Source organism: Larus michahellis, chromosome 14 (genome assembly GCF_964199755.1).
Source record: "Larus michahellis chromosome 14, bLarMic1.1, whole genome shotgun sequence".
NCBI lineage: Eukaryota > Metazoa > Chordata > Aves > Charadriiformes > Laridae > Larus > Larus michahellis.
In genome coordinates this window covers 13,103,812-13,116,009 of record NC_133909.1, presented here as the reverse complement: position 1 = coordinate 13,116,009, position 12,198 = coordinate 13,103,812, and the positions used below count along the sequence as shown (strand labels likewise).

General features: G+C 48.9%; 1 protein-coding gene across 5 annotated transcripts in view; it reads right to left on the bottom strand.

Annotated features, from left to right (window-relative positions):
• Nucleotides 1-679: 679 nt before the first annotated feature.
• Nucleotides 680-12,198, bottom strand: part of ABCA5 (ATP binding cassette subfamily A member 5) — a 49,959-nt gene continuing 38,440 nt past the window's right edge. For 4 of the 5 annotated variants that reach the window (XM_074607878.1, XM_074607877.1, XM_074607876.1 and 1 more), the window contains exons 26-40: nt 11,242-11,355; nt 10,858-10,995; nt 10,274-10,348; nt 9,651-9,742; nt 8,981-9,107; nt 8,774-8,891; nt 8,575-8,666; nt 8,242-8,417; nt 7,628-7,703; nt 7,444-7,538; nt 6,564-6,683; nt 6,198-6,347; nt 5,136-5,215; nt 4,828-4,883; nt 680-4,110 (exon numbers count right to left, since the gene is read on the bottom strand). In XM_074607878.1, the coding sequence (XP_074463979.1) occupies nt 4,003-4,110; nt 4,828-4,883; nt 5,136-5,215; nt 6,198-6,347; nt 6,564-6,683; nt 7,444-7,538; nt 7,628-7,703; nt 8,242-8,417; nt 8,575-8,666; nt 8,774-8,891; nt 8,981-9,107; nt 9,651-9,742; nt 10,274-10,348; nt 10,858-10,995; nt 11,242-11,355 (1,617 nt within the window). In that variant the 3' untranslated portion in view covers nt 680-4,002. The remainder of the gene's footprint in view (nt 4,111-4,827; nt 4,884-5,135; nt 5,216-6,197; nt 6,348-6,563; nt 6,684-7,443; nt 7,539-7,627; nt 7,704-8,241; nt 8,418-8,574; nt 8,667-8,773; nt 8,892-8,980; nt 9,108-9,650; nt 9,743-10,273; nt 10,349-10,857; nt 10,996-11,241; nt 11,356-12,198) is intronic. The other variant, XM_074607879.1, reaches the window with a different exon arrangement.

Here is a 12,198-nt window from a genome sequence, read left to right as displayed (position 1 = left end):
GGGGTTATTTTCCTCCCCACTGATGGGGCCAGGGAGCAAAACCCCCTGTTCCTTTTGCTGGGTCCTTTCGCTGACCCACAGGGCTGGAGACAGACCTTCTCCTCCTCCTCCTCGGCAGCAGGTCACCCGGCGCTGGCCGTCCCCCCCGCACCCCCGGCGCAGGCAGCGAAATTCATCCCTGCCCGAAATTCATCCCTGCCCACATCCCTGCCCCTGGCGCCGGAGCGAGCACCCATCCATCCAGCCAGTGAGTTCGGCTCGGGCAGGGAGCCAGCCAGAAAAATGAATGATTTTTTTTTTTTGTGGGGTTAATATTTTTTTTTTTTTCCCCAAGCGGCCGAACGTGATCCATCCCTGCAGCCACACGTGCCAGGAGCGTGCAGCTGCCGCCGGGTCACTTCCAGCAGCAGCCCCCGGAGTTGGGCTGAATTAATCCGGCTGCGAAACCTGACCCCAACCGCGGGCGGTCGCATCCCAAGTGTTGCAATACTGCAATTCCCCGAAGTCAATTAAAAACACGCAAATTCCTGCAGCCTGACACCCCCCAGCCGTGCCGAGAGCCGGGGTCCCCCGTGCTCTGCCCAAGCCCCCGCCGCGCTCCAGGGACCAGCACAGGCTTTTGAAAACAGCCCCCTTGTTTCTAGCAGGGCAAAACACACGTATGATAGAAACGCGAGCGTTTAACAATCCAATCCATCTTTATTTCAGTAGTACTTTCTGCTGGGAAAGGAAAAACCTCAACTTTACAAACACAGCAAAGTGGTAAAAGAAAGGCAGGTGTATAAAATAAACCGCAAACGATTCGAAGCGCCCGACGGCAGCGTCAGGAGGAGCGTTACAAACGTGTCACCTTTAGACTCGATACCTTCTGTTTCCTGCTACGGGATGTCGGCTACGCAACAGACTTCACTCGCTATACAGAGGTATTTTTTAAAATAAGGGCTTTTCTTGGTAATGTAAACAAAATCAGACACGTTAAATTCCTCCCTACAAAAATACAGCCTTGTAGTAACGCCACAACGTAAATGCATCTTCCAAGTTTCGGATGTATTCGCTAACTCTTTCTCACAACAACGCTGCAAGGGAACCCAAACCTGGGTCGGGTGGCACAAAGTGAACGGATTTGCCCCCAAGTCCCACGCTCAGCCCGACCCCAGCTGCCTCGGCCCCGGTTTATCTCCTAGAGCGTGAACTGGGGGGGGGGTGGCGGGGTGGGTATGGTATGGCTGGGATTCGGCCTGTCACTGATAACAACCCAACAAAAATTGCAGGAATAAAGCTCTGAAGTTTCCAGGGGACTCTCTAGTTTAATTTTACCCATGTTTTTCCCTATTCTGGCAATTAGAGACATCATATGACAGACTTCTGACACGATACACTGATTGCAGCGATGCCGTGGGGAGGCACCCTACGCCCCATCGACACGCGACGTCGCCGCGCCAAAAACATCCCACCCAAATACGCAGTTAATGTGACGAGCCGCATTCTTTGGACGCGTAGCTGCACAAACACGGTGCCACCATCAGCTGCGCGACTCCAGGACAAACACCAACAGTCCCAGGCTGAACAAATCTAGAGGCTGATGAAAGCTCTCATACCATCCACGCGAAACGATAGAACGTAAGAAACTGTTTGAAACAGGGTGATGTCAGCCAGACAGCACCAAACAGCTTTACAGACTATTAACTCTTAAGTTAAAGAATAAAATTAAGACACCAAGGCTAACAGGCCACAACTGGACTTTCCTAATTTCACCTGGCAGGGGCGTGCGGCCCATCGCTGGACAGACGGGCAGGTGACACTCAGCTGAAAAAAACATTTACAAAAAGAGATGGAAGTAAGAAGTGTGGGATCTGGAGAAGACGCCCTTAGCTTGTACGTACAGACACGGGAAGGCATCACGAGACGAAATTCTGGGTCCCACCTTTGCTCCAAACAAAGGAAAACGCTCAGAGATAGTGGCCAGCAGCAGGGATACGGCGCGGAGAAAGGGGCTGGGGGCTCCCAGGGGCTAAAGAAAAGGCTGCGTGAAGAAAAGAGCTTTTTCTCTTCTTACAGGGAGGCTTCAGCCCTAGGAAGGCTGTTACTGGAGCTGCAGTTTAGAGGCTGGAGGTGTAATCCTGCTTTCCACCTGTGTTTCGTTCCCAGCCCAGGAGAGTTGGGATACGCCGAGTACCACAGCTCAGGGCGCAGCATCACGGGCAGGTTCAGCCTGCGCTCCCGAGGGGAAGGGACCTTTCCCCAGGGAAGCAAACGGCACGTCCAGGTGTTTCTGCAGCTCTTGGGCTCAGGTTTTAACTACAAAATGAAATCCGTGCATTGATACGCAACCTACGGGTACGAAAGGGGAAGCAAAAGTTGTACGTAGAGTTCACATCTTAAGAGTAAGAAACTAAGGAAAACAGATTTTGGCTCAGCGGGCTGATAAACCATTATCAGACACATAACACATGTTACCGCCTGATAATTACAAACAGCCGGGACACAGCACTCCACCTTAAGCCACAGTTTTTTTGGGTTTTCGCAAGAAAAACAAAGGTCTTTTCTAACTTTAAAGTGAAGATATATAATTGATGTGACTTATGAAGCCAATGTTTTGCTATAAATGCATCTCTATATTTGTTCATTGCAGAACACAATGAACCATTAGCAATCTTTAATTTCACCTTATAAAACTAAAAAAGTGATGATAGCTTTGTGTAGAAAAAACGAAAAAATAATATACTTCCGACATACATCTCTCACATCTTAGGATAAAGGAGCACATATTCTGCTCTTCTTAGTGCTTCTATGCAAGCCAAAGGCACCATTCCTACCGATGCGGCTGCGAATTTGGACCTTGTTTTTTGGGGTTAACGAAGGTGAATGAAGAATTGCCAGGCCAGGACGAAGCAAAGGGCCCTGTGCTGAGCACACCGCTGCATCACGTACTGCTATCACAACAAAGACGGATTAGGAAGTGTCATTGCACGTACTTATGAATTCACTGTCAAGAAAAATGAAAACTTCTCCAAAGGACCGTCTCTAAAGCCAGCTGGCAGGAGACGCGTCGTTACACCCAACAAAAGAATTAGACCGTTTTTAATGAAGACGAGAAATACTCACATCTCTGCAAATCCCGTAACTACACAGTTATGTCTTTGTACTTTTTACCAAGCTGGGGGGGGGAGAGGGGGCCGGAACAAACAACCAGCATCCACTTCTGGGCACCCCTGTAACCCCACAGCGCATGCATTACAAACACCAACGCCCCCCCGGCCGGCAGCGGGAGTTACCCCCATCCGCCAACTTGCAGTCGAAGGGAATACGAGTGCCGACGCGTGCCGTATTATATCTGTAAAGGAACATTTTCACATTGGTTGGCTAACAAGCTAAGCTCGCAGTGAAATTCCGGACCCTCTTCGCAGTGAATACAATTCCTTCGGAGCGGGTTTTTTCCCCCACCGTCTCTTCGAAGCAGGTGCATCTTCTAAGCGTAAGCGGGGAGGGAGCAGGACCTCGCAGGGACACGCGTCCGCAGGGCACCTCATCAGGCAGTGCCCGGCGAGACCCTGCGAACCAGTCACGCTCCAGCAGCAACTGGTTTTGCTCCAGTGCACGACTTCCAGCGAGGAGAGCTGGATGGCGGGCAGCCGGCGCCGCCGGGGCAGCGGGGCCGAGCGGGGGCAGGCAGGCGGCTGCTCCTGCCCAAGCCACCGAGTCGCCACCAACACCAGGAGACGACCCATTTTCCGGGGCAGCGTCGTCTCGCTCAACGCAAACCAGGAAACAGCGAGGGGGAGGAGGAGTTTGAGACCAGCCAGAAGAACGGTGGGGATGCTCACCGCCCTTGGGGCGTTATTCCTAAGGCTGGGAGGGTGGAACGTGCTCAATGCTTCCAAATGCCATTTTCCGTGACCATCCCAGCTCAGATTTTTTTCCCCCACACACAGGCCCACCGTGTGTGCAGATGATCACCGGCGCAAAACTCGAGCTGACGAGCAGATCTGGACCGTACGGAGCTCAGAAGATGACTCTGTCTTCCTGTGTCCTCTCCCACCACAGCGTGCTGTTCAGCGTGCCGAAGCTGCTGTCCTCCTCCTCCTGCTCCTTCGCCAGCTCCACAAAAACCTGGAATGCAGAGAAAGGGTGGGAATACGCCATGCTCCTTGTAGGAACTTTCTTGGTCCATGCTAAAAACGAGCACAGAACGTATTGCTTCATCTCCGACTAGGAAGCTTTTAATATTTTGGGTTTTTTTCTCCTTGCTCGCCTCATTTCTTCAAGAGCGCAGTGAAAATGAAGTTGAACCAAATACACACTGAAGGACATTCATCATTGGCAATAACTAATCCAGAACAAGCAACAATAACCCTCAGCTTTACCCTCCTTTCAGAAATGCACAGCAACGCCCGTCTCTTGAATAAATCAGAGCGGTATTTCCACTAACGCCGCAAATGCATTATGCTCCAGTCACTGCAGTTGGCACCTTATTTTTTAAAGGAGAAAACAGGGATAAAGAGGAGCAGGGGAGGCGGCAGTCCCCAATTCACTTTGGAAAAGGGAACTTCAGCTCCCCAGAAATGCCAGAACCGGCACCAGCAGCGCGGCCCCGGCGGCCTGAAAGCCGGGCATCGAGGAGGAGAAGCTGCCGCCAGCGCGGGGCTCCCCGTCCCCGCCGTCCATCCCCCCATCCACCGCCACCTGCCCAGAGCGGACACACGGCTCCTGCAGGGCAGGGACAAGGCCAATCCAGCCCAGACGCCTGCGAAAAGCCCCTCAAAAAAACCCGCAACGCCTTCGCCTGGCAGGGTTTACTTCCAAAAAATAACACTTGCTGCAACATACCTGTTCCAGTGTGGCCTGAGAAAAGCTGTACTCCTCAATGTTAAACGCGTGTTTTACTGTTCAAAGAATTGAGAGAGCGTATTTAGGGATACTGCACTGCCTGACACAACTGGATTTAAAGCATTTTAAGCCGGTACAAGCGCTTGCTCTTAATTTCACAAGAAACAGAGTTGGGGACACCAATAATAACAGAAAAAATAAATTGAATTAATTTGGAACAGAAATGCAAAAGTGCCTGTGCGTGGAAAATGTGCCAGTTATGGGAGACAAAATGATTTGTGTGTGATGCATGGCAAGTGCTTAATTACCTTCTTCCAGCTTGGAAAAAGAATGTGAAAGCGACTGTACATCTTCTTTAGGAATTTTATACGCCAAAATAGAAGCGAAACTGGAACAAAGAAACAAAGCAAATTCAGCTGCAGGTAAAACTACTCAAAGCAAAAATATTAATATCCAAGTGAATGGATTTAAACTCATTTTCTGAAGGTTACTCCAGGCATTTTGACTAGTCATCATCACACAAGACAAGAGGAACGATGCAGCTCCAGGAGACCAGCTGGTTCATAACCCGCCTCAGAGGTCCAGGTCCAGGTGCATCAGCCCGGATCCCCCTGGGACCATTGTGATTTACATGCTCTTCAGCTCAGATTCAACCATTTGTATTCCGCCTATAAACTCAGGAAAGAAAAAATCACTGCCCAGAACTCCCAAAGTTCCGAAGTTTTGCCTTTCCAATGAACTCAGCCAGAGGTCTCGGCATCTTTTGGGACTTTGCATCATGCAGGGGCTCCCGCGACCCAGATGCCAGAACAGGGAGATGCTCTACCCCACACATCTGCTTCTGAAAAACGAGCTCCCCCCTAAATCCCCCGCGTCTGAGGAATGCTCCTTATGCGATGTCTTTTTTTCGAGAGTCTCATCAGCGAGCACCAAGCTGGACCCTCGAGTTCCTACAGCAGAAATTCGAAGCTGTTGGGGGGAAAACCAACACAACCCACCCCCAAACCCGCAGGAAATGTTCAAGCGTTTCTCGATACGGGCCAGCGATTACTCCGTGACTCAGATTTTACCCCACTTTCCCGGCGGCCCCGACCGAGGAGGAAGCCGTCAGGCACCAGCTATGCAGAAACCGAGTTTTGCTTCCTCCGTGCCAAACATCTGCACGCAGGGCTCACGCCAACGCCCTGGCAGCTCTTGCTGGCCTGCAAAACCCTTCCTCTTTTTTCTTTTTTTTTTTTTTCCCCCTCCCCTTTTAAGCTATGTGTAAACTTTTTTTGTAAATTTTGGCACCGAGTAGGTACTAAGCCACGGTACTAAGGAGCTGCTGAGAAATCCCGGGTTGGTATTAACACACGTTTGTTGAACTTCACCTTTCCTGACGATTGGCGTTCGGGAAGATGTGCAAAATCTGGCTCTGCAGATACTCCACCTGCTGCACATCTGCTGTTTCTTTTAATTTCATTTCCAGGAAGTATCCTCTGCCAAACTTACTCTTCAGGTGTTGGACGGTACCTATACATCTACCAACCGCGGGGAGAAACGAGAGTTGTACGCGTTACACTGCGCCCAAAGAGCAGCCCAACTTCTAACAGACCCTTTTTTTGCACTTTGAGTCCAATTTCACCCCAAGTTTAAGGTGCAAAAAAACTGTCTACTTGTATTTTCAAAGAAATCTATTCTATTTGACAGCTGTCCTACCCTCCCTGCCACAAGGCAGGGGAGGGCTGCAGCGGTACCTGAGCTGCCCGGACACCAGGATGGCCACACGGTCACAAACAGCATCCGCCTCTTCCATGTAGTGAGTGGTCAGGATAGCTGCTCTCTCTTTATTCTTAAACGCTGCCCGAATCGCCCGCCTACAGAACACAACCGAAAAAAAAATCCCTGAATAAAACATTTGGCACCTAACAGTAAACCCCGGGTTAGCAGGACCAGAGGACTGCGATGGTCCAACACAAACCCTTTGTTTTGTTTTGGACCAACACCACTTCCACCACAGCAATAATTAACACCTGATTTTTTTTTTTTTTTTTTTTTTTTTTTTTTTTTTTTTTTTTTTTTTACACAACGATGACTCCAATCATAGAATCACAGAACGGTTTGCGTTGGAGGGGACCTTAAAGATCATCTCTTTCCAACTCCCCTGCCCTGGGCAGGGACACCTCCCACCAGCCCAGGTTGCTCCAAGCCCCGTCCAACCTGGCCCTGAACCCCTCCAGGGATGGGGCAGCCACAGCTTCTCTGGGCAACCTGGCAATCTCATACTCCTCAGTATTTTAAGATTTCTTTCAACTTTCAAGCTTTTAACAGAATCATAGAATTGCCCAGGTTGGAAGGGACCTTTCTGATCATCTAGCCCAACCATCAACCTAACTCTGACAAAAACCATCGCTAATCTAAACTACATCTCTAAGCAATACCTCCAATACCTCTCTCTCCCAAACAATGCCTCCGAGTTATTCTGGGAGAGGACACAAAGCGCACCTGGCACTGCGGCAGTGTTGATTCCCTGTCTATGGCTCTCCCTAGCGTTAAAAGGGATAACGCACACGTAAAATCGGGCACATTCCCAAAGAGAAACCAGCCCGTGGCCAGCGTGGCCCTGCCGGCACTCACCACATGTGCTGCTTGGCTTTTGGATCCATCCCAGTTGAGGGTTCATCCAAGAGCGTGACCCGGGGGTTGCCCAGCATACTCAGGGCAAAGCACAGCTGGGAGGAAGGCAAAGGAGAGGGTAAGGACAGGGCGGCCGCGGCAGACCCCCAGCACGGCAGCTGGTGGAGCTCCCCCCACCCCGTACCTTGCGTTTCAGCCCGACGCCCAGCTTCTTCGTCGTCTTCTGCAGGTGGTCCTTCAAATCCAGGGCACTCGCGATGCTGCGGAAGAGCGGGGGACAGCACGTGAACAGCTGAGGGGTGATGGTTCGGCTTCCCCCTCGTCACACAGTACACGAACAGTCCCATGTGAAGAACTCAGTCACAAATATTTGCATATAAAGTACAAAAAAAGCAGAGCAATAAGCAGAATCAGAGGTGGGTACTGCCATACAAAACCTCCTGCCCTATGTCCCAGAGGAGGGGAGAACCCAGAAGCGGCTCCAAGCCCTGGACGCCCCATCCTTGCATCTCTGCAAGGTCACCTTAGCACCTCGTAACTTAAAAAAAAAAACAAAAAAACATAAAAACAAAAACAACAAAAAAAAACCCACACAAACAAACATACAAATACCAGTTGACTTTTGTGTGGCTGGGTCTGCATCTCCTAACGTACAAATTTACGTTTGCTGAATTCACTGAAAAGATCCAATCAAACTTAAATGAACAAAAATATTGCCTTAGGAGATGCAGGGGGAAAAAAAAGCCTTAAGAAAAAATACAGCTAAAACCTTAAACGTTTCTATAATAAACTACTTACCGTTTTATGACTTCCTTAACATCGGTCTGACTCATTCCTTTGATAGCGCCATAAATTTCAAAGTGTTCCTGCAGCGTAATATCTGGCCAAAGCGGATTCGTCTGCGGGCAGTACCCCACAAATTTCACTGAGTCATCCTCGCTGCTCACTCCAAAAGAATAATCTCCCATCAGAACCTTTGAGGAGAACAGACAGACTTTACTCAATAATATTACAAGTTTCAGGACTGTTTTTGTAAAGTTTTAGCAAAAAACCCTTGCGAATGCTGGCAATAATAATACGAAAAATTAAATACGCATCCACTTTCTATGTAGTTTGTAGCATGTAACATACCTGCCCACTGGTTGGCTCAATCTCTCCAACGAGCATATTAATTAACGTGCTTTTCCCAGCTCCGTTGGGTCCTAAGAGCCCCAGTATTTCTCCTAAAGGATGGAGGACACACAAAGCGTTGCCCATGAGGTCAGATAAACGGATTCAAGAGTTGCTTTTGCAAATAAAAGACCTCAACAGCAGGAAATTTAACTCCAACCTTTTTTTACGCAGAGAGACACGTGTTTCGTTGCCACTTTCTTTATTTTCCTCCCCAGAAGGAACTCCTTTCTCTCATCAAACTCTTTGTGCAAGCGGCTGACCAGGATTGCTGGCATCTGGCAGGGAAGAGAGAAGCGGCTGCAGATCCCAGTAGCTCTGGGAAACCTCCCAGTTGGGGGTCTGGGCGGCGGGCGCACGGCGTTACCTCCTCGCTTTTGGGGCTGCTCAGTATTTCTTGGACGCGCAGCCTCTCCGTCTTCACGTCTTCATCTTCGCTCTCATCCGGCGGGACATCGGGGAACTTCCAGGCTTTGGCTTTTGTAAAACATTTTCTACAGGGAAGAAAAGAACACGCCGCCTCCGCTCGGCGTTCAGGTGGAACAAAGCTCTGGGAGAAACCAGTCCAGATTTGCTCCCTGCTTTGAGGCAGAAAGGGATTTGTGTTTGCCCAACCCAGGAACGTTTATGCCATGCACCAGAGGAGCCCCCAAAGAGCAGAAAGAGCTGTCAACGATTGCAATTATCTCGTCTTTGTGCTGAGCTCTTCCTTGGGGTACGGCATCTCCAGCCATGCCATGGGAAAGGAACTTCCCTTATTTTTCTATATTACCAAATTCCTAATTTTGCACTGATATAACTTAAAAGGAAGTTAAAAAAGCCCTGTTTTTGCACTTTATTGACTGCATTTCAGAAGACAAAAGTGAGGAGAACAAATTCTTTAGACACTTGGGGTGGGATATAAGCACAGGTGTTTTATTTTCTGCAGTATCCCCCACAGCTATACGCTGCATAGTGCCATTCAATCACCAGCAGCATTTTTAAAACCAGCTTCTTTGGACTACTGCTTTTTAAGAGTCTGCTCAACAGAAACCCACCTGAAAAATGGATCCTCTCTGACTGTCCTCCCGCCATTCTTCAGCTCGAAACATCGCAGTAGGAAGAGCCACACGACACACTGCAAATAGGGCTAAAAACCAGATAAATACAGTTGTGGCTACTCGGAGCGCTGCCAGCCCTGCGAGGCTGGTGGTCCTAGAGGTGACCCTAGAGGTGACCCCACCAGGGGCATGGGTGACAAGAAGCCACAGCTCTTCCCCAAAATTAAAAGCACCATTAGATGCTGCTCAGTGGGTCAATGCTGAGAATGCACAACCAGAGTCTGCTTGGATTTAACGGCGATTATTTGGGGTTTTCAGAGAGAGGAGGGACTGTCCCCTGCTCTGGAGCTCTTACTCCACCAGCACAGGCTCCCCTAAGAATCAGGATTCACGTCGGCACCGTTAATCAGAGGACTGGAGCAGCGATGTTGAGCTGGCAGGCACAGCAGCTTTTACTGATACGGTTTGTGCTGCAACAGGTTGCAAAGCTGCAGGCTCCAGCGATGCTCGGCGTTAGATCAAATCTTTATTAATAAAGATGCCTGAGCAGAAGGGGCTCCCAGCAGGAGTCAGCAATTCTCCACAGCAAACACGGCAAATAATCAGATAATCATACTTACAGCTATAACCGCTACCAGGAGCCGGTCCCACGGGTCGTAGTACCCTCCGTTCTTTCGCTTGCCTTTCCATGAGACCTGACAATGCAAAAAAACCCCTACGTTCCGGTAAATAGTCACCTACCAGAGACTGTATATTCTACGCTGCACTTGAACCTCAAACCAGTCATTTAATTTATGTTGCCCGAGCACTTTCTGAGCTCTGCAGAGACCCTGCTTGCACGAGCCTGACGCCAATAAAACTCCATCGAAGTCCCTGGGGCTGCTCCCGGTTTAAAGACTCCGACTCCCAATTTAACCCATCTCCCTCCACCGTGTTCACCCAGTCCACAGGCTGAGAAACGCCTGCTTTTCCTTTCGATATGTAATGGAAGATTCGCTTCTTTCCTCATTTTAAAACTGCAACATTCTGCTTAGAGGAAAAAAGGTGACGTTTCACCCAGAGCTGCTATTCTTCACCTGTTAAATAGCTACGGATGCCACTACAGCGCCGGGCAGGTATCTGATATCTCGTTGCCATTAAAGACACCCAACCCAACCCCAGCCAGCAACAAGTGCTCTGGAGAGGATTTCTTGTGCCCCCTTACCTTTATAAAGCAAATGAGACAGCCAATAAGGGGATAAATAGGAATGAAGATGGAGAAGACATAATGCAGGACGGTGGTTACCAGGTAAAAGTCCAGAAAAAAGGCCACTTCGGTGACAACGGTACAGAGCAAGGCTGTCTGTACAAAAGAAAAAGGGAAAAAAAGTCCATTTTCATTCAGTTTGGACTCTGCAAGCATAAGGTATGTAATGTGAGGCACATTTTTTAACGTGTTTATCATTTCGGATAGGGCAGTGATAAAGACACTTTTCAAGTTTCTCATGCATCAAGGACACACAATTAAATAAAACAACTGGGAAGCCTGTTGTGGCGTTGGAGACAAGCGACCTTCCCAGCTCACCGGAACCAAGGTGAAGTTACTCACCACTGAAAATATGAATGACCAAAATTCTTTTGTATTCTGGACTTTCCTAAACGTGAAGGAGACGACGTACGTGAAGAGCACGACTGACGGGACGTAACCGATCAGGCAGAAAATCTGCAAAGACAGAAAAGGTGCCTCAGGGAACGTACAGCAGGAACCCGGGGCGGGGGGGATTTTTTGTGTGAGTAGCCACTGGAATCACCTTAGTGTGCTACAGAACTCTGGATTGTCTTTGTCACTTAATTTGATATATTTTGCCACCTTGGTACACACAGCATATACTACTAAAGACACAAGTAAGAGGGTATATAGACAGGCAGGAACCTCAGTCACTCCGTTTCCTTTACACTATTTCCCAATTTTTTTTTTTATAACACAGGCTCTCATAAATATTGACCTGAAGATTGTGGCAAATATTAGGAATTCCAGCCTTCAGCCTTAGCATTTTTGCAGAAATTAAAGCAAGCGTAGAGGCACTGGTAGAAAAATAGCCCAGCAGCGCAACGGTCACATCCCAAACCTGATTAACTCGGAGCTTCTGGGAAAGCAGCTGGGAAAATGTGATTGCTCTCAATTACAGCCAATGTCTCAGGGAAACCCACTCTGAATACAAAAGAGACGAAGACTCGTAGTCTCTTCAATTTAATCACATGCTGCAATTCACCGCGGAGCTGGTCTGTGTTCAAAGTCACTGTAACCTCACCATTAGCTGCACGCCGATGCAAATGCGGCAATTAGCGATCGGCGCGAAGAGGGCAAAGCAGACTGAGCAAAGCAGGGCAAAAAAAAGGATGGAGCATTTCCTTGGAAGATCCTGGTATTTTAAAGCTCCAGTTTATTCCAGTTCTGAATAAAACTCAAAAATATTAATATTTTTCCCCAGGAGAAGTAGCATTATTTTGCCTTTGGCGCAGCCTGACTGGTGCCTCTGCGCCAGCAGCATTCATTAGGCATTTT